The sequence below is a fragment of the Henckelia pumila genome, unplaced genomic scaffold, assembly GCF_033568475.1.
Source record: "Henckelia pumila isolate YLH828 unplaced genomic scaffold, ASM3356847v2 CTG_461:::fragment_3, whole genome shotgun sequence".
Taxonomy (NCBI): Eukaryota; Viridiplantae; Streptophyta; class Magnoliopsida; order Lamiales; family Gesneriaceae; genus Henckelia; species Henckelia pumila.
In genome coordinates this window covers 470,812-496,044 of record NW_027331831.1, presented here as the reverse complement: position 1 = coordinate 496,044, position 25,233 = coordinate 470,812, and the positions used below count along the sequence as shown (strand labels likewise).

The window sequence follows — 25,233 nt, the reverse complement described above, 5'->3', positions numbered from 1 at the left end:
TTGGTTTTCCTCCAGTTCGAGAGGTTGAATTTGGTATTGATCTAGTACCAGGAACTACGCCTATATCCCGAGCACCTTATCGTCTGGCACTGTCAGAGATGAGGGAATTGAAACAGAAGTTGCAGGATCTTCTTGATAAGGGATATATTTGTCCGAGTGTTTCTCCGTGGAGAGCACCTGTTTTGTTCGTCAAGAAGAAGGATGGATCGATGCGATTATGTATTGACTACAAAAAGTTAAATCGTGTCACCATCAAGAATAAAGTATCCTTTGCCACAAATTGATGATTTGTTCGATCAACTACAAGGTACTTCTGTTTACTCAAAGATAGATCTGAGATCTGGATACCACCAGATGCGGGTACGAGACTCAGATATTTCTACGACTGCTTTCAGGACCACATACGGGCATTATGAATTTCTGGTGATGCCATTCCGTTTGACGAATGCACCGGCAGTCTTTATGAATCTGATGAATCAGGTATTTCGAGAATATCTGGATAGATTTGTCATCGTCTTCATTGATGATATTCTTGTCTATTCTCATGACAAGGATGAACATGCAAAACATCTGAGAATTGTTTTACAGACGTTACGAGATAAGCAGTTGTATGCGAAATTGAGCAAGTGTGAATTCTGGCTTGATCGGATAGTGTTTCTCGGTCATGTAATTTCTAGTGAAGGAATATCTGTTGATCCAAGTAAGATAGAGGCAGTGCTGAATTGGTCTCGTCTGATGACGGTTGCTGAGATTCGTAGTTTCTTGGGTCTAGCGGGTTATTACCGTCGGTTCATCGAGAATTTTGCACAGTTGGCCAGGCCTTTGACACAGCTTACACGAAAAGATGTTGCCTTCATATGGTCCTCGGATTGTGAGGAGTCATTTCACGAGCTGCGTAGACATCTTACTACTGCACCTGTGTTAGCTCTACCTTCTGGATCAGGAGGTTATGTTGTCTATACTGATGCCTCTGGTCAGGGGTTAGGACGTGTTCTTACACAACATGGACATGTTATTTCCTATGATTCTCGACAGTTGAAGACGCATGAGAATAATTATCCAGTACATGATCTCGAGTTAGCCGCCATTGTATTTGCACTCAAGATTTGGAGGCATTATCTTTATGGCGAGAAATTTGAGATATTCACGGATCACAAGAGTTTGAAGTATTTATTCACTCAGGCAGAGTTGAATATGCGACAGAGGTGCTGGATGGATCTTTTTAAGGATTATGATTGTGAAATCAAATATCATCCAGGTTCTGCTAATCTTACTGTTGATGCCTTGAGTCGGCAGGTGAGACTTTCTGCACTTCAGACTAGTGAAATATCTCATTTGGCTCAAGAATGCTATTAATTGAGTTTTACACTCAAGCACAAGAATGGAAGAAATGGAATTCATTTGTATACTATATTATCTAAGCCAGCATTGTATTCTCGGATCAGAGATGCTCAGATATCTGATGTTAAGACTCAGTGTTTGGCACGTCTAGCCAATGGGGGTAATACATCTGGATTCCATTTTCAGGCAGATGGATTATTATGTTTATCTAATCGAGTGGTTGTACCTGATGTTGCGGAACTCAGGAACGATATTATTTCTCAAGCTCACAGGAGTCGATTATTAGTTCATCCAGGAAGCATGAAAATGTATAAGGACTTGCGAACTATATTCTGGTGGAAAGGGATGAAGCGGAGTGTGTATCAATTTGTTTCGAGATGTTTGGTTTGTCAACAGGTCAAGGCTGAACACCGACGACCAGGTGGATTACAGCATAATCTTGAGATTCCCAAATGGAAGTGGGAGCACGTGACTATGGATTTTGTCACCCACTTGCCTATGACTTCACGTCAGTGTGATGCTATCTGGGTCGTTGTTGACCGTTTGACGAAATTAGCACACTTTATTCCTTACTACCGGGAGTATTCTTATGATCGTATGGCATACTTATATGTCCAGGAGATAGTGCGATTACATGAGATTCCAGTGAGTATAGTTAATGATAGAGACCCGCGATTTACCTCACATTTTTGGGGTAGTTTTCAGCAGGTTTTGGGTACCACTCTAAGTTTGTGCACTGCATATCATCCGGAGACTGATGGGCAGTCAGAGCGGACAATTCGTACGCTGGAGGATATGCTACGTTCTTCTGTCATGGATTTTAGCTTATCTTGGCAGGATCAGTTACCTTTGATCGAATTTGCCTACAATAACAGTTATCATCGTAGTATTAATATGGCACCTTTCGAGGCATTGTACGGTCGACAGTGTCGTACTCCGTTATTCTGGGATGAAGTCGGAGAACGACAAGTCGAGGGTCCTAAATTGGTGCAGCAGATTGTAGACAAGGTAGATTTGATCAAGCGGAGGATCAAAGCTGCTCAAGATCGGCAAGCCAGTTACGCTAATATTCACCGCAGGCCACTTCAGTTTGAGCCTGGTGAATATGTGTTCCTACGAGTGTCACCTTTTAGGAAGATGATGAGATTCGGTGTGAAAGGCAAGTTGTCACCTCGTTTCATTGGGCCTTTCCAGATACTAGAGAAGATTGGAGATGTTGCATATCGTTTGGCGTTACCGCCATCTCTTTCCAGTATACATAATGTTTTTCATGTGTCGTTACTTTGACAGTACATAGCTGATGAATCTCATATTATCCAGCATACTGATATTCAGCTAGAACCAAATCTGTCTTTTGTTGAACGACCACTCCGTATCCTAGATAGGAAGGAGAAAATTCTTCGGAACAAGACTATACCACTTGTGATGGTACAGTGGCAGCACCGAGGCGTTGAAGAAGCAACTTGGGAAACCGAGAGCTATATGCGGGCTGAATATCCTGAGTTGTTTGCTTTGTACTTTTGATTACCATGTAAAGATGTAATTACAGTTGTTGTAATAAAACATGGTTTGATGTTTCATATTGTTATCTCGATTTGTCTTTAGATTTTATTTCGCGGACGAAATATCTAAAGGTGGGGAGAATGTAGTAACCCAGATTTTCATTTTAAGATAATAATATGTTAAACATGATTAAGGGTTGGTAATTAACCAATTCCGGGGCTTAATCGGACTTCAGAATCAAGAATTGGATTTTCATTTTTCTGAGCCAGTTCGGACGGTCCGAAGAGGACTTCGGATGGCCCGAACTCAGCACACCGAGGGCTCCGAAGGTGAGCTTGTCGACTTCGGAGTTAAGGCACGTTCGAAGGGTCCGAACTAGGATCGGACGGCCCGAACTGCCTTATGCCATGCAAGCAGGATTACTCAGCCATGAATTTTGACAAGTGTCGGACGTAGAGAAGTTCGGATGATCCGAACCTGAGTTCGGAGGCTCCGAACCCGACGTGGCTTGCATGCATGCATTGAGTTGGTTCGGACGATCCGAACCCCAGTTCGGAGGGCCCGAACTCGTCCGAAAATTTTTCTATAAATAGGGGCCTTCAGATTCATTTCTGATTACGAATTTCCGAGTTACCTTCTCCAGTTATATAGTGTGAGTTATACACTTGAGGGCCCTATCGGTAATAGTGAGATTCTGGAATAACAAAGAAGTTGTTATAGTCATCCAGAGTCAGCGACTCCAAAGGGCTATCTACGGACGAAGGTATGGCCCGAGAATCTATTTAAGTTTTGGGAGTACTTATTAGCTTAGTTAAGGCTTATAAAACTTATGTAGTGATACAGTAAACTTTTGAATATAGGCTTGAAACCTAGGATCTACTATACTTGAACTAGCCTAGAGATACGTACACATTGACTGAGATTGCCAGCGAGTATACATGTTTATATGTTGAATTTATTTGGCATTATTATATGGCATGATATATGATTTACCGCTTTCTATATTCATATGTCATGTGCATATACACGTTGAGCCTATACCTTGATATACCTGATTATAGAGCCGCTCAGCTCTATACTCGATAGTCTGTCACTGAGAGTACCGCGATGGCGGGGACATTTATGTCTGACTACTCTGGTGTACTTGACGAGTGTGGTTGCACCTAGAGGTTGATCCGTGCGGTGACAGCACTCATGTGGCGCCGGTACTGAGCATGACTTTTCAGATAACACTTTACCACTTATCATGTTGCATGCATTATATACATATGTTTACTCATGTTTATGTACTGAGCGTTAGCGCTCACATCCTAGTTGTTATCTTGGACACCCTATTCCACGGTGCAGGTCGCAGGATGGACGGAGCTTGTAGTTCAAGGTAGTACTAGGGAGCAGGAGCCTTGAGGAGTTTATTATACAGCATGATTCAATATAGCTGTATAATGTTTACTTTTAAGTTTTTGATATGGTTGTATCACTACAGTAATAAGCCTGGATATATTTTACTAAGCTGATATGTAATTGATGGTTATGTTTCCGCACGTTTTACTCTGTTAAGTATTTTGCTGTATTAAGTTTAATGCATGTTATTAGTTGCCAGTTAGTAGGTGATTCCATGTTGGGTCACTACACGTCCCCTTAGAGGAGTAGCAATCAGGGACTGATCAGTAAACAATGATTAACGAGATGAATAACAGTGCCATGTATATGTTATGCTTCGGTTATGATATGTCTTGATGTTTTGTTTCAAATTCTGTTTGTCTCTTGTCTTGATTCATGTCCCGACATGTTCTGGAACATGTCCTCTTTTGAATTCATTTCATGTATATATATTCGATAATTGTGTGTACGATTGACCCCCACTAGCAGAGTGTTTCCCAAAACACTCTCTCCCTTAATTTCCTCCCCAGATACGGGAGAAGATCAGTTGAAAGATGATGAACAACATACATTTTGGGGTTGGTGATCAAGTTCAAGATATGGAAATATAAGTAGCTATTTTAGTTTTATTTTCTATTATATTATCGCTTCCGCATTTGTGTTTTTCACTATAAAAAAAATCATGGTTTATGTAAAAAGACTAGCTTTTGGCTATTTTATGTGCTACATGGCGTGTTGTTTCACGATTTTGAATTTTTAAACAATGTCGATGACGCATCTTGGTTTCGGGGCATGACACATAACGTGAACACAAATCTACGCACTATCATAAAGAATTCCGATCATTCTCTTTTGAATATCCAAAAATTTGCTCAACAACCCTCACCAAAAGAAACCATCAAGATCATTAAGGATCATTCAAAAAATCTCGAGTCGTTCTATTGAGATGTTTTGAGAGTTGTTTAACCGTTTAAATCTAAGAATTCATTCACATTTATCTATGTGTTCTTAATTGGTGTATACTAGGAGCTTCAAATTAGATTGTGGATAAGTACTAAGATCAAAATGAGTTTTGTACAAGAAGTTGTAAAAATCAAAGTCTTTCAAGTGAATTCTTTTATAAGTGGAAGAAAGACATTGTAGAAAGATTTAACATTTATGAACTTCAAGAAATTACTTGTGTCATTTCATTTACTGATTTGATATCTCATCTTGTTGATCACTTAAGCTTATTTGAGTTTACATTATAAACAAAAACCACTGGACCATTTCGTACATTTTAAGTAGTCTAGCCATTTTTTCTTGTTTAGAAAAAAGGTATTGTATAGCTAAAAACTATAAATACCGGCCAGAAAAAACTCTGTGTTTTAAAAGAAAATTGTTAAAGAGTGTTTATTTATCATCTCTAAACACATTTTCGTGATTCTAACATATTACCTAATCAAGTATAAACAAAAAATAGGCTTTTTAAAAAAAATAACTTTTTTTTGGGCGTGATCCAGAATAGTTCATGAATATTGTAATTAACATTATTAAAAAAATTATTAAAAAATTCTCAATGTCAAATTTTAATAAATAAAATAAAATAATATTGCTGAAAAGTGAGAATGAGATCATAAGAGCATGTACAAGGATGTGAGAAAGTTGGTGTGGTCAAGTTGGTAACTTGATCGCATGATGATGTCAGCGTTGATAACTTCATTGCATGTTTCTACAGTGGTGTGGTGATGTTATAGTGATGATGTTGAAATATTATTTTTTAATCTATTAAACAATGTTTTTAAAACATAATAAAAATACAATTAACAAATTAAAAATATACATAATTAAATTTAATAATTACATAATAAAAATGCACATAAATATAACAAATTAAAAAAAAATTTAAAAATACCGAAAAAAATAATTTTAAAAGCACAAAATATTCCAAACTAAAAAGCACAAAAGAAAAAAGGTACATCAATTAAAATTAAGCACAAAATATTCCAAACTAAAAAGCACATAAGAAAAAAAAGTACATCAATTAAAATTAACACAAGTAAATAAAAGTGGACAAGTTCCACTATGCATCCCCATGTAAATTCAAAATATGTTCGATCAGGTCTTTTTGAAGATTGTGGTGCAATTCTCGGTTTTGAATACCAACACGTCGTTCTAAAAAGGCGTTGAACTTTACAGTAGGATCTCTTGAAGGGACAACGTTTGGTGGCACATGTTCATCATCTCTAGTTGGAAAATCGTAATCTTCGAGTATATCCTCCCTTTCGTCCTCCACAATCATGTTATGTAGAATGATACATGTTTTCATTATATAATCTAGATCAATTGGATCCCACAAGCAAGATGAACCTCTCACTATATGCCAGCGTGCTTGGAGTACACCAAAGGCTCGCTCAACATCTTTTCTCACCTCCTCTTGATATCGTGCAAAAATCCTATGTTTTTGCGAGAGGGGTTGATGGATAGTTTTGACAAAGGCAGCCCAAGATGGATAAATACCGTCGGCGAGATAGTATTCCATGTTGTATTCATTCCCGTTCACCTCAAATTGAACTGGAGGGGCTTCTCCCTTTGCAAGATTTAAGAACAAGTTGGACCTCTCCAGTACGTTGATGTCGTTGTTGCATCTTGATACGCCGAAATATGCATGCCAAATCCATAAATCTTTTGATGCAACCGCTTGTAGTATGATTGAAGGTTCTTTTTGATGTCCACTTTGATATTGCCCTGCCCAAGCTGCCGGACAATTTTTCCAAGCCCAATGCATACAATCAATGCTTCCAAGAATCCCGAGAAATCCTCTTCTAGCATTTTCAGCATTTAGCCGCGCAACGTCCTCAGATGTTGGTTGCCTCAAATATTGTTCAGAAAATATCTCATGCATCCCCCTGCAAAATGTTTTCAAATACTCCAGCGCTGTCGATGTACCTATCCTCAAATATTCATCAACAGCATCGCCTGCAACATCATATGCAAGCATCCGAACATCAGTCGTAACCTTTTGTAGTGATGACAACCCGAGTTTACCGTTTGCGTCCCTCCGTTGGACAAAGTAAGGCACATTGGTCTGTAGAGCTTCCATAATTCTAAAAAAACAAAGGTCTTCTCATACGGAATCACCTTAGAAAATCATGCTCGCTGTAGACGGGACTGTCGGCGAAGTAATCTTTAAATAATCTTCGAGCACCGGCAACACGTTCTCGATTTTTTGATTTCCGTTTGTAGCCACGTACGCGACTTGACTCCCCCGATTGAAGCGTACAAACATTTATTATTAATTTCTGGGTTATTGAACGTGGTGGGGAGATAAAGTCGTCCATCATCGGATCATGTGACATAATTTCATCGTCCGATGATGAAGAACTCATGTATGCCATGAAAAATATTGAAGATTGAGTGTGTGAATATGTTTAAACAAAGTGGAGAATGTGTAAAATAAAATGAAAATGAGTATATTTATAGGAAATTTCATGGATTTTGAAAATTATGGCCGTTTGTACTTTTTCAGAATATTTTTAAAAAATTTTGAAATTTTTTGAAATTTTTTTTTGAATTATTAATAATTTTTTTGAAAAAAATCAGGCTGTAATTGATCTGGCCGTTGATCTTCAACGGCCAAATCATCCCAGCCCTTCTTTTTTTTTTTTTGTTCAGTTTTTCTTTTTTCTTTTTTTAAATAAAAGGGCCAGATTTTTCTGGCCCTTTATTTATCAACGGCCAGAAAGATCTGGCCGTTGATTTTATTTAAATTTTTTTTTATTTATTGGTGGGCTTGACCGGGCAGAGCCTCTCCGCGCGGGGCCCACCACTTGATCGCACGCGGATAACATCTGCGTGCGATTTTCTCGCCCCTTGGAGGGGCGATCGCCCCAACTTGATCGCCCATTGGACATGCTCTAAGATGACGAATAAAAAACTATATTTGTAAATCTAAACATCACAATTAAAAATAGTGAATTCTCTTTCTCTTAGAAATTGTTGGCATGGTACAGTAAAGTGTAGGTATTGTGCACTTAGAGCACGCTCTTCTTACAAAACGCTTAGCTAAGATCCAGAAGTAAGAAAGAAAGTGAATATGCTGTAACTTTGCTTTAGATTTGGAGAAGTCTTTTTGCTATAGAATCTCTTTTCATCTACAAATTATCTTTGGGATTTCGAATTGTCTGCTCAATCCAGATAAAATTGAGACCGTTTTCTCGTATATGCCTTCAAATTTTTCTTTGCTTGATTAGGAGAGTGTGGTCTAATCCAACTCTATTTTGACATTTAACACCAAATAGAATCGAAGAAGAAATTTAGTACAGTATCACATTAACATTTTAATAATGTTCTAAAATTGAGTTATGAATTGAAGATTATCATAGAGCAGCTTATGTTAATTTGTCAGTCGGTTTCCAATTGCTCTCATGCTGAAGTTGTCATATTCAGATTCCAAGTTTCTTGACTGCTTACGGATTGTTAGTAGGATCATTGCGAAAGATGAAAATTAACTTGTGAACTTTTTTTATTTATCAAATGCATTTATAAGATAAACTGAGTAATTACTATAATAATCCAAACAAGTTCACTTAATTTTTATTAAGTGTCTTTGTCATTGAAAGGTTTATAATGCATTTTAATGCCCCAACTCAGAAATTCATGACTTGATATAAATTTTGAAAGTTGGACTCCAATAAATCTACTCACCATCTCAATTATAAATACATGATAAACAAGCATCCCACACATAGGATAGCTTATACAAAGATTTGACCTTCAATAATTGTGTGATTATTCTCCTAAATAAAGTGGAGGCCAATTTTTTTATGCTAAAAGGTAAATAAAAATTGGTGCAATTTGTAGCGACTTTTTAGACCAAAAGAGAGATGGGTTTTTTTCTTAGAAAATTTATCCCATGGATGACACAAAGTTCATCACTTTCCAATTGTAAAGTTCATTGAATGGTGTCTATTCACGAACATTGGATTGTGCGAAATGATTTTAGCACTAGTAAAGACATTTTGCTCTAAAGTTCCCTACAAACCGGTGACAAGTTAACTTGTATAAATTAGTTAGATGAGGAAACTCTACTTTTTGTTTTGTTGTCACAGGGAAAAAAAATTTCATACTATTTATTATGAAGTGTTATGCCCAAAATACTCACTTGAAAATATATTATTTACACAAATTTAAACCTATTTAACTTGTACAAAATATAACTATCTACCGAGCATATGTGACACAGAGTTTGTTCAATTAACTAAAGATTTATCTAATATGCATTTTTTTTAAAAAAGAATTGATACAAGCTCTCCTATCTCATAAAAAAATAAAAGGAAAAAACTGATTTTTAGTTTTATTATTATATTTCAATTATTTTAAATATATATAATTTTCCTTTATTTATAATTAAATAGTAATAAACATGTATGTACTACGCGTGACACAAAAGGTTGAAATTGGTGACCCACAAAATTAAATTAAAGAAAAAAAAAACCATAACGGATCGTAAGATTCTGTGAGACGTTGTTTAATGGACAGTGTGGTCACAGCTTACAGTTCCGCCACACTCCTCTCTCTCTAGGGTTCTTCCCATTTCCCCAGGAGAAAAGAAGAAGTTGTTTTACGTTAAATTTGTCATAGTGTTAATGGGGAGCTTCCCTTTAATTAATTGGAACCCAAAAACAAAATTACTAATCGAAACTTTGCTTCTTTTCTTGGTGTAAATTGTAATTCTCCGTCTCTGTGTTCTTGGAGCTGATACATAGAGATACAGACACCAGGCAAAACAAAATCACATTGTTTTCTTCGGTTTTTTTTTTTATTATTATTATTATCTTTGCATAAGAACAAAAGCATTGCCCCAAATAATTCCTTTCCCCTCCATCCTCAGCACACCTGAGGGAGTAAAAACAAAGGGAAGAAAACATCAAGAAAAGGAAAGCAACTGACTGTTTCCCTCAGCCAACGATAGTCCTATGGATCTTTCTGTGTTCAAGTTGTATTTGAATTTCATCCTCAGCATTTCTCTTCTTTTTTCCTCAGGTTGCACTAGAACTAAAACTACAAGTCGTCATTTTTTTTCCGTTTTGGGGTTTTGTGTCAAATGTGTGATCTTTAAGCTAGTTGTGGCATCCTGGGTGGCAATTTGTGAAAAAAAATTGATCTTGGTTCTGGGTTTTTGGATAAATTTGCGTTTCTTGAACTGTGTTGTGATATTTTTGTTGTTTTTCTTTGTTCAACAGGAGTATGTGGAACTAAATTCAAATTTGTGAACAAATGCGAGGTCACAGTGTGGCCTGGTATACTAGCAAACGCCGGCGGTCCTAAACTTGATAGCACAGGGTTTCAGCTCTCGCCAGGCTCCTCCCGCACCTTCATTTCCCCTGCCGGCTGGTCTGGCCGGTTCTGGGGCCGAACAGGATGCACATTCTCCGATTCCGGAACAGGATCTTGCAATACCGGTGACTGCGGCTCCGGTCAGCCGGAATGCCACGGCTCCGGCGCAGCCCCGCCAGTCACATTGGCAGAGTTCACCCTCGGAACCGGTGGTCTAGACTTTTACGACGTAAGTCTAGTGGACGGCTACAATTTGCCTATGATAGTTGAAGCCACAGGCGGTTCGGGCATGTGCGCCTCCACGGGCTGCATAACAGATCTTAACCGGGTCTGCCCATCGGAGCTCCGAGCTGGAAATGGGTCAGCTTGTAGGAGTGCGTGTGATGCTTTTGGGAGTCCCAAGTACTGTTGCAGCGGCTCGTTTAACTCGCCCTCCGAGTGCAAGCCGACGTTTTACTCTCAGTTGTTCAAGTCTGCTTGTCCCAAATCCTATAGCTATGCTTATGATGATCCCACGAGTACTTTCACGTGCAGTGGTGCTGATTATACGGTGACATTCTGCCCCTCCAAGTCAAGGTACAAGAAGATGCTCTTTTTATTTGATCTTTATTACACGATTTTCTCTTCTCTCTGGTGGGTTTTGTTCTTGCTTTGTGTTTTTTCCCTCTTTCCATCAACTCCTAACTTTTGTTGCATGATTAGTGCAAGATTCTGTTAATGATAAACCATTCATCTTTTTGACTTGGGGGGAACTGTAGATTAACTTTTCTTGATTATGTTGATGTCTGTAGCTTATTGAATGCTCCTTACTGTATTGATGAAATGCCATTTTGGTTATCTTTTACAGTCAGAAATCTTCCAAAGATCCAACTCCAGCAACGTCAACCACTACACCAGAAACTGAGAATGGCGATGGATCGCAACCGGGTTCAGGTAACGGGTCCGGAATCAGTGTGACCGGAATGGATCCAGACTCTGATCCGAGATCAGCATCCGAGTCTACTCCGGACGAAGGGTCATGGTTGGCTGGATTAGCCATGGGGGTTTCATCTGGGGTCCATTCTCCATCAACTTTGCATTATGGTGCTATCTTTAGTTTCTTTTCATTGGTTTCCTTTTTTTGTTTGTAGTGCTGCCCCTTTTAGATTTTTCTAGGCTTGGCTCCTCCCAACGCAGATTACATTGAACACAAGGCTGCCTTGGAAAGATTGAGGGTTTGGCTTGTTAGTGGAAAACAACAGTGATCCATATTTTTAATTCGTTTCATTCTTGGGGGAAGTGTTCTAGCTAGAATTTGATTTTTTTGGCCTTGATTTATGTAAATTAATGTTGTATTTTAGTTTTCCTTCATAGTTTATTAGTTTATTTTATCCAAAATTCTTTCGTCATTTGTCAAGTTAGTTTGCGCTGAGCAAGAAAACATGAAATGGTATGCGCTCAAAATTTAATGTGTCTTTCTTAGACTGTAAAAATCGAATTTACATTAGCCCTTGACCGAATTAAGTTACAATTGAATGTTAAAATGCTTGGTCTCTTTGCCTTGTGAGAGGGAAAAGGTTGAATTGACTGCTACATTCCCCAACTTAGCAGTGACTTTGTATTCACCTAAGAATCCAAAGAAACTGTAGGATCCATACTCGTCTGTCTCGCCATCTGCAACCCCCGTTTGCCACTCTCGCAGAAGCCTGTCTACTGTATCACCTGCCGGAAGATTGTTAAATTCATCATCTGTGAGGCACATTTGGTAGCAACCATTCTTGCGTAGAGCTGTCCACAGAATGATCCCGTCTACAGCAGTATGGGAGAAGCCTTCTCTCAGGACTTCTTCTAGATGCATAGCCTGGCAAGATAAGTGATGAACTGATTATAAAACCAAAGGGTGATTCGGTCATATTGCATACACGCAGAGTTGCGAAAAATTCAGATGCATAACATAGATATGGTCGAGGTACCTGTGTTTCTTTACCGAACTGTTTGCTGATATCTACTTCTGTCAACCATATAGGAAGCCCGAGGGTGGCCAATTTATCGATAATACCCCTCATGAGCGGCGTGTTTGGCACATCAAAATGACCCTGTAGTCCTATGCCATTCATCGACACACCCCCTCGTTGCAGCTCTCTCATTCTTGATACATAGGTGTCGACAGTTGAGTTGATGTCGCTGCAAGTTTCAACAACATTAAACTCGTTCATAAATAAGGTTGCTAAAGGATCTGCCTGATGGGCTGTGTTGAAGAATTGCAGTGTGGCATTTGGACCGAGCCTGTCCTCGTAGAAACCAAAGTGCAGCATCTCATTGTTGACATCCCAGTGGATGAATTCCTCTTTGTATTTCTTCATTAGGCTTTCGATTCTTGATTGGACAGCTGATTCCAGGTCGTGGCCCGTCAGGTTTCGAACCCACCCAGGAATAAACTTTGGATCCTCCCAGAAAATGTTGTGGCCTCTGACGATTATTTGGTTTGATCTAATGAATTCTAGCATCTGGTCTGGGATGGTGTAATTCACCTGCCCTGGATTGGGTTCAGTTGCATTCCATTTGAGCTCGTTTTCGAACACTGCTGCATTGAATCTCTCCACGAACCATTTCTAAAACCGTGAAAATTCAGAAGCACATAACCAGAAGTAGCATTGCATTTGTGTTTTTGACAGATTACACTAACCTGATATTGCGAATTTCCTATGATGGTCTTTGCTATGGCAGATCCAAATGGGAAATCTTTCGAGATTTGTTCGATTCTTACTGCCGCGCCTTGCAATTTCATGCCTTGCTTATCTGATACATGGATTGTTACAGCACGTTTCCTTGCCTGGACCGGATTAAGAACAGTTTTAGAAGCCTCCAATATGAACACTTTTAACTTTGTGACATCTATGTACCTTGTTGATCTTTGTTTCTTGATTCAATCTCCATTCCTCGTCTGTGAAAGGCTGCAAAGAAGCACTTGCAGTTTCTATTCTGACATTTTTGCCATCTGAATTCTGGTGTATTGAAATGAAAACTTGAAATCACTCAACATCCAAACTCAATGAACTCAATATATCGACATCATATATACCTGGAGATACAGCTTAGGCATTTTTAACGGAGATGTCGATGCAAATCCACCCTTCAAAAAAGACCAGCAACCCGCCTTTGCTGTAACGGTCCCTATGCAGTTCAGTGTCCTTTCTTCTGTCACAAGGCTCGCCTTTATTAGGGACGAGTCCGCATATTTTATCCTGATCCAAACTGTTTTGCATGAAACATTAAAAATGACAAGGATTCTTTCTACTTTATTGCTTGGATTAGCATCTAAAACACTAAAAAGATCAGAAATTTAACTGGAAAAACAATATTTGGTGCCTTGTGTGAGGTTCTGCAGTGAAAACACCAGTACATTAACGCGATCACTGTCACCCAGAATGACCAGTTCTATAGCTGGTTCTTGATCCTTGAGCATCCCTCCATTGTAGAGTGGATCTTCAACTTCCAATTTACACTGCATATAATACAGTTCTAATTTTTTTCACCTCAAGTTTTCTCCATATTCCAATCTTAATACTAAATAAAAGCAAACATGTAGAATGAAATTATTCAATCGCAATCCAGCACTAACATCAGTGTAAGCAGACGAATCGTAGAGTGGCCCATCTGCAGTAAATTAGCTACTGTCAATAAAAGTAAAAAAATTATTTGTTAACATAAGCGCGAGCTGAAGGAGAAAGAGAGAGAGAGAGCGACGAAACCGTAGGCTGAAGCCGGGGCTGAGTTCATGCAGAGGAGCAAAAACAGAGGAATGAAGAGTAGGTATTCTTTCATTTCCTCTGATATATTTTTGAATTAGAGTAAGGATTGAGGGGAGTTTTGTATATATATGAGAGAAAGGGACACGGGAGAAATTGTTGACAAAGGAATGGGGGCATCACAGGTTAAATAGTGTGATTTTGAGGTGAACCGTGCATATTCACATGCAACAAAAGAAAAGCTCCCCATCCCTCGTTTGTACACAACTTGTAGAGATGGAAATGGACCTGTCAGCATACACATATTCCACTAATTATTGTATCAACACCATTGATACATAGCATAACCTTAAAATTTTCTTGTTGATCGATGATTCACATTTAATAACTAGCAAAATATAGAAAAGGCAACATTCGAGATATATATACTTTCTCCATTCGAACTCAACCCTCTTTATTCAATAAAACTATGTCGATATGTGTGGACGAAACTATAATCGAAGAAGAAATACGTTCTATAGTTGGAAAATGCATAAAAAACAGTATAACACAAACTATTAGGCCTGATCAGATGCTAGTTCGAAGGCCTGAAGGATACAATTTGCCCTTAAACATCGGCATCGCGGCCAATCGACGGATTTTGTTCGTTGACTAACCTGTTTCCACATTAAAAAAAAATCCTCCAAAATTGACGACTTGCCTTATTTGGCTTTCAGCTGATCTCAGGGCGCGAAAAGGCTTACTCCACCGCATCAGACACACATTATCTTGAAAGAGCATGGCAAGAGATCAGTGATTTGTTATATTTTAAGGGTTGGGAGTTACACATAAAATTTGTGTTTTTTTAGTCACCTTTGGCCACTCCTACTAGGTCTCTCCCATTTGTTATCTTCCGGAAATGTGTTGGCCAAATAAGGTTTCGAGTGTTTGCAGATCAAAAAACTTATCCAAGGAGGCTAAGTGCTGTGATTAAACTAATGTCCAACACGCAAAAAGAGTGAATTCTGACTCCTATAACTTTATGTAAATGGGGTCTTTCCCGTGATGAACGAAGGAAAGGGAAGAAACATCAATGACAAAGCACAAGACAACAACTGAACTGACTTAAATTCAGTCCATATATATATTTGCCTTTTTCCCACGTCTCCAATGGAGCAGGTAAGAATGCACAAATCACTAATCAATCATATGATCTTTTCTTCGCATACTCGTGTTGTTGTAGCCGGCCACGCGAACAGAGTTATCCAAACGTGTCGTTTGTGTCGATATAGAGCTTACACGATAAGGGAAAGGGAAAAGTGCCAAATTGTACCAGTGAAAATGGTTTGGTGCCTGAGATTACATTATTTGTATGTGGGAGAGCTAGGGTGGGGATGGTTCTGAGAAGGCGTGGGAGGAAAACAATCATGGCCTAATCTTTGCATGCCTATGCAAAGGGTACCATCATATTGTACAACATTTGTAACAATATTATAAAATAAAAATGCATATCGTAATTAAAACTTTTCTTTGTTCAACATCTTGAATCCAAAATTCACATTATTGTCGAAAATTTTCGAGTTGTTTAAACGAAAATTGTGGCTTGCATTGCATATGTTTTAAAAGAATCAATTTGCAAATCAAGGGCACTATTTATAATTGTCAGTTTCATAGTATAAATACGAGAGTCATAAACAACTATTTGTAGCAGTAGCATTGAGTATGGAAGTAGTGAAGCTATCGTGGACCAAATCGCCCAAAGAAAGCATATTCATCAATACATCTGAAGTCTACATTTTTTTTAAGTGGAAAAAATAATCGTTTTAGATGCAACCATATCCTAAGGCAACGTATCTTGGGTTGAAGCACATATATATGAGTCCATTTGAAAATTTCAACCACTGAATTATTGAGCAACCTCATTCTAAACTTTGTCTATTGCAATTTAATTTGCTTCTCTATTTTCGTTTTTGTGAGAAGTGTGTCTTCGACTTTCTGGATCAGTCCTTCACTCATATCTTATTTGGGCTCAAGGATGTGGACTGGCCATCTATTGCTTTGGGCTTAAGTAAGGGAGCCCAATAGCTAACTAATACACTAACTGTTAGTTAGTTGACAGAAGCTGGGTTAGTTATATAATGGGAGCTATGAGATCGAAGAAAGGGATACAAATCAGAAATTGGAAAAATACACAAGAAAGTACAAACTCTGTGAGACTCTTGTTCGAGAGAGAAAGAGTGATAGACGGAAGAGAAGAAGATACACAGAGGAAGAACATCAAGCAATACAGATGAATATGAAGATAAGATATTCATTGATTGTATCGTGATTGATTTAATTCGAAGCTTTGTAATCTTGAGACTCCTGTGGGTAATCAATAAAAGTGTCTGGGTGTTTCGTCCGTGGATGTAGGTCACTTTGACCAAACCACGTATATCGAGCTTTGTTGATTGTTCTTTGCAGTATTGTGTGATCTCATATTGGTGTGGTTCTAGCTTAGATAATCTGTAGTGATTGAATCTTGTGTTCTGAATTTCCAAGTGATTTCTTGGTCTGCTGTTATTGATTTCATTGTTAACAAGTGGCGCCATCTGTGGGAATCACATAAAAAAGAAATGGGATCACTGAATTTCGATTTAGAGAAATTCACTGGGAAAAACGATTTATCTTTATGGAGAATCAAAATGAGAGCAATACTGATTCAACAAGGTTTGATTGATGCTCTTGAAGGGAAAGAAGAGAAGTCTGGGGATGAGAAGACTGTCAAGGAAAGGAGGTTCTGATGAACAAGGCACACAGTACTATAGTATTGTGCCTTGGAGATAAACCACTGCGTGAGGTGGCCAAGGAGACATCTCCAGCTGCGGTATGGAACAAATTAGAGAACCTCTATATGACAAAATCGTTAGCAAATAGATTATACATGAAGCAGAGACTCTATTCCTTCAAGATTCATCAAGAAAAAGAGTTGGATGAACAAATAGATGAATTCATTAAAATTCTTGATGATCTGGAAAATCTTGATATAAAACTTGAAGATGAGGACCGAGCACTGATATTATTGAATGCACTTCCTAAGTCTTATGAGAATTTCAGAGACGCAATGTTATATGGAAGGGAGCAATCAATAACATTGGAAGAGGTGCAGTCGGCAATACAATCTAAGGAGTTACAGAAGAAACTCAATATTGCTATAGAATCCAAGGGGGATAGTCTGGTTATTCGAGGAAGATCTGAGAAGAGAACAAATAGAACAAAGGATCATAGATCTAGATCGAAAAGCCAGACAAGGTTTAAGTGTTTTCACTGTCATAAGGAAGGACATTTTAAAAGGGACTGTCCTGATAGGAAATATAAAGCTAAAAATGAAGGGGAAGCTGCTGTTGTAGCTGATGGTTATGAGACTGCTGAAGCACTGAATGTAACTGAGCAAGATCAAATAAACGAGTGGATATTAGACTCGGGATGTTCATTCCATATGTGTCCTAATAAGTCTTGGTTTGAAACCATTACAGAATCTGAGGAAGGGGTGGTGTTACTTGGTAACAATAAAGCTTGCAAAATTAAAGGTATTGGGACTATAAGACTAAGGATGCATGATGGAACAGACAAGATCTTGAAAGAAGTTAGACTGGTACCTGAACTAAAAAGGAACCTGATATCTCTTGGCACCCTAGATTCACTTGGTTATGCGTTCAAATCAGAAAGGGGTACAATAAAGGTATTGAAAGGGTCCCTGGTGGTCATGAAAGCAATAAAGAAGAATTCTTTATATATATTCCTGGGCAGCACAGTTATTGGAGGTGCAGAAGTAGTACAAGAAAGAGTGAACAACACACGACTATGGCATTTAAGACTTGGTCACTTGAGTAAAAGTGGTCTACAGGAATTAGCCAAGCAAAATTTATTGGGTGGTGATAAGATCACTGATCTGGATGTTTGTGAGCATTGTGTATTAGGAAAAGCAAAAAGGGCAAAGTTCAAACAGGCAGTTCATACATCAACTAAACCACTGCAGTATGTTCACTCTGATCTTTGGGGTCCATCAAAAACAGAAACAAATGGAGGAGGTAGATATTTCATGTCAATCATAGATGACTTTACAAGAAGATTGTGGGTCTATGTCCTAAAAACAAAGGATGAAGCTCTGAGCAAGTTCAAAGATTGGGTTCAGCTAACAGAAACCAAACGAGACATGAAAGTGAAGAACTTAAGGACAGATAATGGTTTGGAATATTGCTCAGAGGAGTTTGCTCAATATTGTAAGTCAAGAGGGATTACCAGGCATAGGACAAACCCAAGAACTCCACAGCAAAACGGATTGGCAGAATGAATGAATCGAACTTTGCTTGAAAGAGTAAGGTGTATGCTGCTTTATGCTGGTCTTCCAAAGTCTTTTTGGGGTGAGGCACTGTCTACAACATGTTACTTAATAAATAGAAGTCCCTCTAGTGCGATAGACTCAAAGACTCCTATGGAATTATGGAGTGGAACACCATCAGATTATTCAAAGCTCAGGATCTTTGGTTGCTTAGCATATGCTCATATCAAACAAGATAAGCTGGAACCAAGAGCTTTGAGGTGTGTTTTCATAGGGTATCCTGAGGGAGTCAAAGGGTATAAAGTATGGAACATGGAGCCTACTGGTACAAGATGTTTCAATACCAGGGATATCACTTTTGATGAAACAAGATTAGGATACTTGGTAAACAAAGAAATGAATGTACAAGAAGAGGATGCTATGAAAGAATCTCAGGCTGAGGTGGAGCTTATGAAGTTGAATTCCTCAAAGGAAATTGAGGAACACTCTGAAACAGTGCAACCAACTGATGATGTGTCAAGCAAGGAAGATTTAAGTACTTATGAGCTAGCTAGGGACATAACAAGAAGAGAAACAAGACCTCCTCAACGACTTGGATATGCAGATCTAACATGGTATGCATTAACTATAGCAGAACAAGTGGAACAAATTGAACCATCTAATTACAGGGAAGCAGTGTCTGGAAAGCATAGAGTGCATTGGTTAGAAGCAATGAATGATGAGATCAACTCATTAATAAAGAACAACACCTGGAAACTAGTCACCAGACCAATGAAACAAAGAGTGCTTGGATGTAAATGGATTTACAAAATAAAAGAAGCTGGAAAACCAGATCACAAGCAGAAATTTAAAGCAAGATTAGTTGCTAAAGGTTATGCACAAATTGAAGGGATTGACTTCAATGAAATATACTCTCCAGTAGTGAAACATTGCTCAATAGGGATAGTTCTTGCAGTTGTCACTAAACTGGATTGGGAGCTAGAACAGCTTGATGTTAAGATAGCTTTCTTGCATGGTGAATTAGAAGAGATTATCTACATGAATCAGCCGGAAGGTTACATAAAACCTGGAAATGAAAACAAAGTGTGCTTGTTGAACAGATCTTTGTATGGCTTGAACAAAGCCCTCAACAATGAAATAAAAGATTTCATGATTTCATGATGAAACTAAATTTTCTGAGGAGCAACTATGACAGTTGTGTGTACATCATGAAACAAGGGAAACAAGTGACACTACTTCTTCTACACTATGTGAATGATATTTTGATAGCAAGCAAAGATAGAAGGAAAATTCAAAGAAATAAGGACAAGTTAAGTTCAGAATTTGAAATGAAAGATTTGGGCGAAGCCAAAAAGATCTTGGGAATGAGTATTCTGAGAGAAAGAGAATTCAGAAGATTAAATTTGTCTCAATCAGATTATATGAAGAAGGTGCTACTGAGATTTAGTATGAATCAATCCAAGGAAGTAAGCATCCCAGTAGCACAGAACACTAAACTTTCTTCTGAGCAGGCACCCAAAACCGAGGAAGAAAGGCAAGAAATGAATAATACTCCTTATGCTAGTGGTGTTGGAAGTATAATGTATGCTATGGTCTGTAGTAGACCTGACCTAGCATATGCCATAAGTTTAGTTTCAAGGTTCATGTCAAATCCTGGAGCAGAACATTGGAAGGCTCTTAAGTGGGTGATGAAATACTTAAGAGGAACATCACACTTGGGGTTAAGTTTTAAAGATCAAGGAAACAATTCAAATCCTATTGTAGGATATGTGGATGCTGACTTTGCTGGAAATTTGGACACAAGAAAGTCCTTAACTGGATTTGTGTTTACATTATTTGGAACAGCAATTACATGGAAACCTACTTTGCAACCTGTCGTGGCTCTTTCTACAACAGAAGCTGAGTTCATTGCTGTTACAGAAGCTATCAAAGAAGCTATCTGGTTGAAGGGATTAGTCATAGAGTTAGGTTTTGAACAAGGACCTGTTGAAGTCTTCTGTGATAATTAAAGTGCTATCCACTTAGCTAAACACCAAGTTTTTCATGAACGCTCAAAGCATATCGATATCAAACTTTATTTTGTAAGGGATATCATATCAATAGGTGAAGTAGTGTTGAAGAAGATTGATACAGAGGATAATCCTGCAGATGCATTAACCAAGCCACTTCCACTTGTCAAGTTTAAAAAATGTCTTAACTTGATAAATGTAAACGAAGGTTAGAAGGAAGTAGTGAATGACGAGCACTCAGACAAAGTAGAAGACAAGGTGGAGATTGTGAGAAGTGTGTCTTCGACTTTCTGGATCAGTCCTTCACTCATATCTTATTTGGGCTCAAGGATGTGGACTGGCCATCTATTGCTTTGGGCTTAAGTAAGGGAGCCCAATAGCTAACTAATACACTAACTGTTAGTTAGTTGGCCGAAGTTGGGTTAGTTATATAATGGGAGCTATGAGATCGAAGAAACGGATACAAATCAGAAATTGAAAAAATACACAAGAAAGTACAAACTCTGTGAGACTCTTGTTCGAGAGAGAAAGAGCGATAGACGGAAGAGAAGAAGATAAACAGAGGAAGAACATCAAGCAATACATATGAATATGAAGATAAGATATGCATTGATTGTATCGTGATTGATTTAATTCGAAGCTTTGTAATCTTGAGACTTCTGTGGGTAATCAATAAAAGTGTTTGGGTGTTTCGTCCATAGATGTAGGTCACTTTGACCGAACCACGTATATCGAGCTTTGTTGATTGTTCTTTGCAGTATTGTGTGATCTTATATTGGTGTGGTTCTAGCTTAGATAATCTGTAGTGATTGAATCTAGTGTTCTGGATTTCCAAGTGATTTCTTGGTCTGCTGTTATTGATTTCATTGTTAACAGTTTTGTTGATCCGAAATCCTTGATTTTGATGCAGTATGCGTTAATATTGTAGGAGTAAATGGTAAAATATGGTTGCAAAGGATAATTTGTCTCCAAGATAGTTGTAATGTGAAATGGAGGAATATATCAAGTTTTTTAATGGGCCATGTATTCTTGTTGTAGCATTTGAAATAGATCCCAATTGAAAAACTTAGAAATGATTCACCAAAACAGGCTGTCCAAAAGCTGATGTCTTTTAGTCATTGGGTGCCAGAAATATTCTTCTAATTGGCGTCAATCTTGGCACCGATGGTGCTTGGTGAAATACATAAAAACCACCAGCAAAAAATGGCTAATAATGAATAGATTTTGTTCTAAAACCTGTAGAATGCAGAAGCAGGAGGCACTGTTCATCCAGATTGTTAAGGGTAAAGTGGATTCTTTTTGCAGAAAATCTTCAGTATTTTCATGTAAAAATCAGCATATGATGGCAGTGTTTTGTTTTTCAAAGATATAATAAATTACAAGAAAGTCTCGAGAAATATTTATCAATTAGAGAGTATTTCTTCTACATTCTGTACATTTCTCTCGTTGATTAATTATAATTTAACAACGCTAAAGACTGAAGATTTCTGCTAGAAGTTGTGCTGCAAGTACAAGTGTTCTTGAGGAGAAGCTGGCCCAATCTCTTCGACGAGACTTCTCAATCCATCCGCAGCAGTGCCCGTGCCATTGCACTGGTTTCTTGCTTCCTGCAGGTTCTTTCCATCGAGATCCGAGTCAGAGACAGAAGATTTCCTCCTTTGTGAAGATGCAACGCTAGGAAAAGTGATCCATGATGGAGCACGGAACTCGATTCTTTGATCCTCTGCGTCGGCTCCATCTGTTTCCGAGGTTGACCGGTTCCCGGATCTTTGAGAAGACTTGTTATGCAATCTGCTGCTTCCTAAAACCACCTCGGTTGGCAAGATAGGCTGCTCGTTACACGGGCTGCCCATTAGCAGAGCCAGGGCGCGCTCCAATGCCGTCGTCACTTTATCCATTGATGGCCTCTCTTTTCCTCTCATTCGCACACATTTGCTAGCGACATTCGCTATACGTTTCAGAGCTTCAAGTTCCACTGGAGGTTTCAAAACTGGATCCAAAACGCTTTCTATTTCACCTGCTTTGATTAGAGGGACGGCCCATTCGACTATGTTACCTTCTTCATACTGCAAGTCGATGGCTTTTCGACCACTGAGGATTTCCAAAAGTAGAACACCGAAGCTATAAACATCAGACTTGGTCGTGAGGTAGTGAAGCCTATAGTACTCAGGATCTAGATAACCGAGTGTTCCCGCTGGCAATTCGGCCAGAGGGGAGCTACTATTGGTAGGCCCCAATAGTGAGAGACCAAAGTCCGAGACACGGGCGTTGTGCTCTTCATCAATGAGGATATTTGATGATTTTATGTCGCGGTGGATCACCGGGGGACAAGCATAACCATGTAGATATTCAATCCCACGAGCCGCTTGGACAGCAATAGTCACCCTTCTCACCCAATCTAGTTGCTCTTTTAGCTCCTGACTCTTGCAATGGAGATGTTGATGCAGGGAACCATTCGCCATAAACTCGTAAACCAAAAGCCTCTCACCTGCATCTTCACAATAGCCTAGCAAATTCAGTAAATGGGCATGATTTAGCCTCGAAAGCAAGTCAAGTTCTGTATGGAACTCTTTCGAGTTCTTCATATCAGGAGATACAATAGCCCTCTTGACTGCAACAATGGTACCATCCTTCAAAACCCCTTTAAAAACGCACGAGAAACTACCTTTACCGACCAAAGATTCTTCCTTGAAACCATCCGCAGCTTTCTCAAGTTCTTCGTATGTAAACTTCTGAGCCCTCCTAATCTTTAGCTCGTCTAAATCAGGTCTAATTTTTCCATTCTCCTTATGAAAAGAACCATTCCCACTACTTTTCTTGGACTTAGCAGCAGAGCACCTACAGTTCCTTAACTTGTATCTAACATAAAGAATTGAAGTCAGAGATACAGCACATACCAAGAACAAAGCAAAAGAAATCTCAGCAAAAATTATGGGCAATTGCATCGACCAAAACTTTTCATTCCTTCCTCCAGAATTAGCAGCAATGGAGCAGTTGGAATGGCACTCGCCAGAGCCGCAACTTGAACAATTATAACCACATTGCCTATCTGATGCCAAACTGCACTCAGAAATCTGATACATTTCACTGGGACAACCACTGCTACAAGGCAAACAAATGTGGGATCCGGAAGACTTGCAAGGGGAACTCACATTGTTGAACTCGTAAAAACCCTCCGAACAAGGCGCGGGCTTGCAGACACCAGGCGAAACAGCCAATGGCAGGGCTGAAGGAAAACCTTGACCCCAACAAACAGGCAAGAGAGAAGATTCAGCCAGAACTCCACAAGTGAAGTAATCCCCAGCTGCAATCTCATAAAGTTTAACACCATTAGGTGGCGGTGTGCTTCTTTCGACACTATAACCCCAGCAAACTACTCCTCTATCATTACTTCTGATCCCACAAGCATGAAACCTTCCCCCAACTACGGAAAGCATAGCATCCTCAGGAGACACATCCACATTCAGCTGCCCTGAATTTATCACAGAACCAACAGAAATTTCTTCTTCAAGATCCAAGCTCCTGCCCCAACAAGTCACTCTCGAATTCACCCCTTCCAAAATCCCACAAACGTGAAACCCCCCAGCTGCAATCTTCCAGAACCTCAACTCTTTAGGAATCAAGGAAATCACATTGCTTCCAGTCTCATCACCCCAGCAAAAGACACTCCTATTCTGAGCAAACAAGCCACAATTAAACTCCGAACCTGCAGAAATAGACTGGATCTGCCCATCAATGTCGTAACTTTTGGTCATATTATAACCCCAACAATCAATTAACGAAGAGTTTCTCAACTTCCCCATCAAGGGTTTTCTCAAACCGCACAAGTGATGATCCCCAGCACTGATTTCTAAGTACTCTGAATTCTTAACCATAGGTTGAGGAACCCCCATCGGAATAAACGGCGTACTCCCCCAGCAAAAGGGTTGGTTCGAATCCATCTCAAGACCACAAACAAATCCATTCCCAGCGGTCAAACCAAGAAATGGTGAATGATTCGGAGTAGCACGAACTATAGCCGAGTTGGAGCCATAGCAACTTGCCAAATGGGAACCATCAGACTTAATCCCACAGAAAACCGGTCCATTTTCACCATAAGAAATGGCGATGGACGACATTGATCCCAAGCTCGAAACTTTGCCACAAAAACAGGAAAAAAACAGCAAGAAAACCAAGTTCTGATCACGAAAAAGCAGAGACATTTCACCCCACCGGAACTTCATCTCTTCTGAGGATGAAAATCCGAAACCCAGTTGGGAAATTCAGCCGGAGAGTTGGATAAGAGGGTAAAAGGATAGCGTACGTGGCGGAGATGGTGGCTGTGGAAGTTAGCTGAAGCGTTCCAGAGAGGAGAGAAAGAGAGGGAACGCGAGCAGGTGGAGCATTTAATATCGATCCGACGGTATATATTTGTCGAGCGTTCAATCGCACGGTCTTCGTTTACTTTAAAATAATAAAGTTATGTCCAGATACCGCTGGATGTCACGCTCACATTAAATGCTTCCTTTTATCATTTAAAAATTTTGAACTTAATAAATTTATGCTTTAATTTATTAACTCTTTAATCATTTGATAATTGTCTTAATTGACATGCATTAGTAAATCTTACAATTTTTTTTGTGATTGGGTTCACTGAACAAAAGGATTTTGAATT

At 38.9% G+C, this 25,233-nt stretch overlaps 3 protein-coding genes across 5 annotated transcripts; 1 reads left to right on the top strand and 2 right to left on the bottom strand.

Annotated features, from left to right (window-relative positions):
* The first annotated feature begins 9,743 nt into the window (after window positions 1-9,743).
* Window positions 9,744-11,889, top strand: LOC140871387 (thaumatin-like protein 1). The gene is made up of 3 exons (XM_073273878.1): window positions 9,744-10,248; window positions 10,449-11,118; window positions 11,390-11,889. Exons 1-3 carry the CDS (start codon window positions 10,182-10,184, stop codon window positions 11,670-11,672), a joined length of 1,020 nt encoding a protein of 339 aa, XP_073129979.1. The 5' UTR covers window positions 9,744-10,181; the 3' UTR covers window positions 11,673-11,889.
* A 109-nt stretch (window positions 11,890-11,998) lies between these two features.
* Window positions 11,999-15,449, bottom strand: LOC140871386 (endo-1,4-beta-xylanase 5-like). 3 transcript variants are annotated; one of them, XM_073273876.1, is made up of 8 exons: window positions 14,274-15,449; window positions 14,144-14,178; window positions 13,870-14,026; window positions 13,604-13,776; window positions 13,425-13,475; window positions 13,208-13,354; window positions 12,495-13,133; window positions 11,999-12,382 (listed from the first exon to the last, which is right to left on the bottom strand). In XM_073273876.1, exons 1-8 carry the CDS (start codon window positions 14,344-14,346, stop codon window positions 12,047-12,049), a joined length of 1,611 nt encoding a protein of 536 aa, XP_073129977.1. In that variant the 5' UTR covers window positions 14,347-15,449; the 3' UTR covers window positions 11,999-12,046. The 3 variants fall into 3 exon arrangements, with proteins under 3 accessions (XP_073129977.1, XP_073129976.1, XP_073129978.1); XM_073273875.1 differs by having other exon boundaries at window positions 13,425-13,526; window positions 14,274-15,447; XM_073273877.1 differs by lacking the exons at window positions 14,144-14,178; window positions 14,274-15,449 and having other exon boundaries at window positions 13,425-13,526; window positions 13,604-13,766; window positions 13,870-14,007.
* Window positions 15,450-21,836: 6,387 nt separating this feature from the next.
* LOC140871857 (serine/threonine-protein kinase-like protein ACR4) lies at window positions 21,837-24,946 on the bottom strand. Its single transcript, XM_073274596.1, has one exon. The coding sequence runs from the start codon at window positions 24,800-24,802 to the stop codon at window positions 22,070-22,072; it is 2,733 nt and encodes a 910-aa protein (XP_073130697.1). The 5' UTR covers window positions 24,803-24,946; the 3' UTR covers window positions 21,837-22,069.
* Window positions 24,947-25,233: the final 287 nt, after the last annotated feature.

Excerpts from the sequence above, each read along its gene's own strand:
- LOC140871387 (XM_073273878.1), top strand. The coding sequence starts at position 10,182 with ATGGATCTTTCTGTGTTCAAGTTGTATTTGAATTTCATCCTCAGCATT. Across the intron at positions 10,249-10,448 it reads TTCTCTTCTTTTTTCCTCAG|GAGTATGTGGAACTAAATTC; the intron begins GTTGCACTAGAA and ends TTTGTTCAACAG. Across the intron at positions 11,119-11,389 it reads TTCTGCCCCTCCAAGTCAAG|TCAGAAATCTTCCAAAGATC; the intron begins GTACAAGAAGAT and ends TATCTTTTACAG.
- LOC140871386 (XM_073273875.1), bottom strand. The coding sequence starts at position 14,346 with ATGAAAGAATACCTACTCTTCATTCCTCTGTTTTTGCTCCTCTGCATG. Across the intron at positions 13,777-13,869 it reads CACCAAATATTGTTTTTCCA|TTTGGATCAGGATAAAATAT; the intron begins GTTAAATTTCTG and ends CATGCAAAACAG. Across the intron at positions 13,527-13,603 it reads TGCCTAAGCTGTATCTCCAG|AATTCAGATGGCAAAAATGT; the intron begins GTATATATGATG and ends TCAATACACCAG.
- LOC140871857 (XM_073274596.1), bottom strand. The coding sequence starts at position 24,802 with ATGAAGTTCCGGTGGGGTGAAATGTCTCTGCTTTTTCGTGATCAGAAC.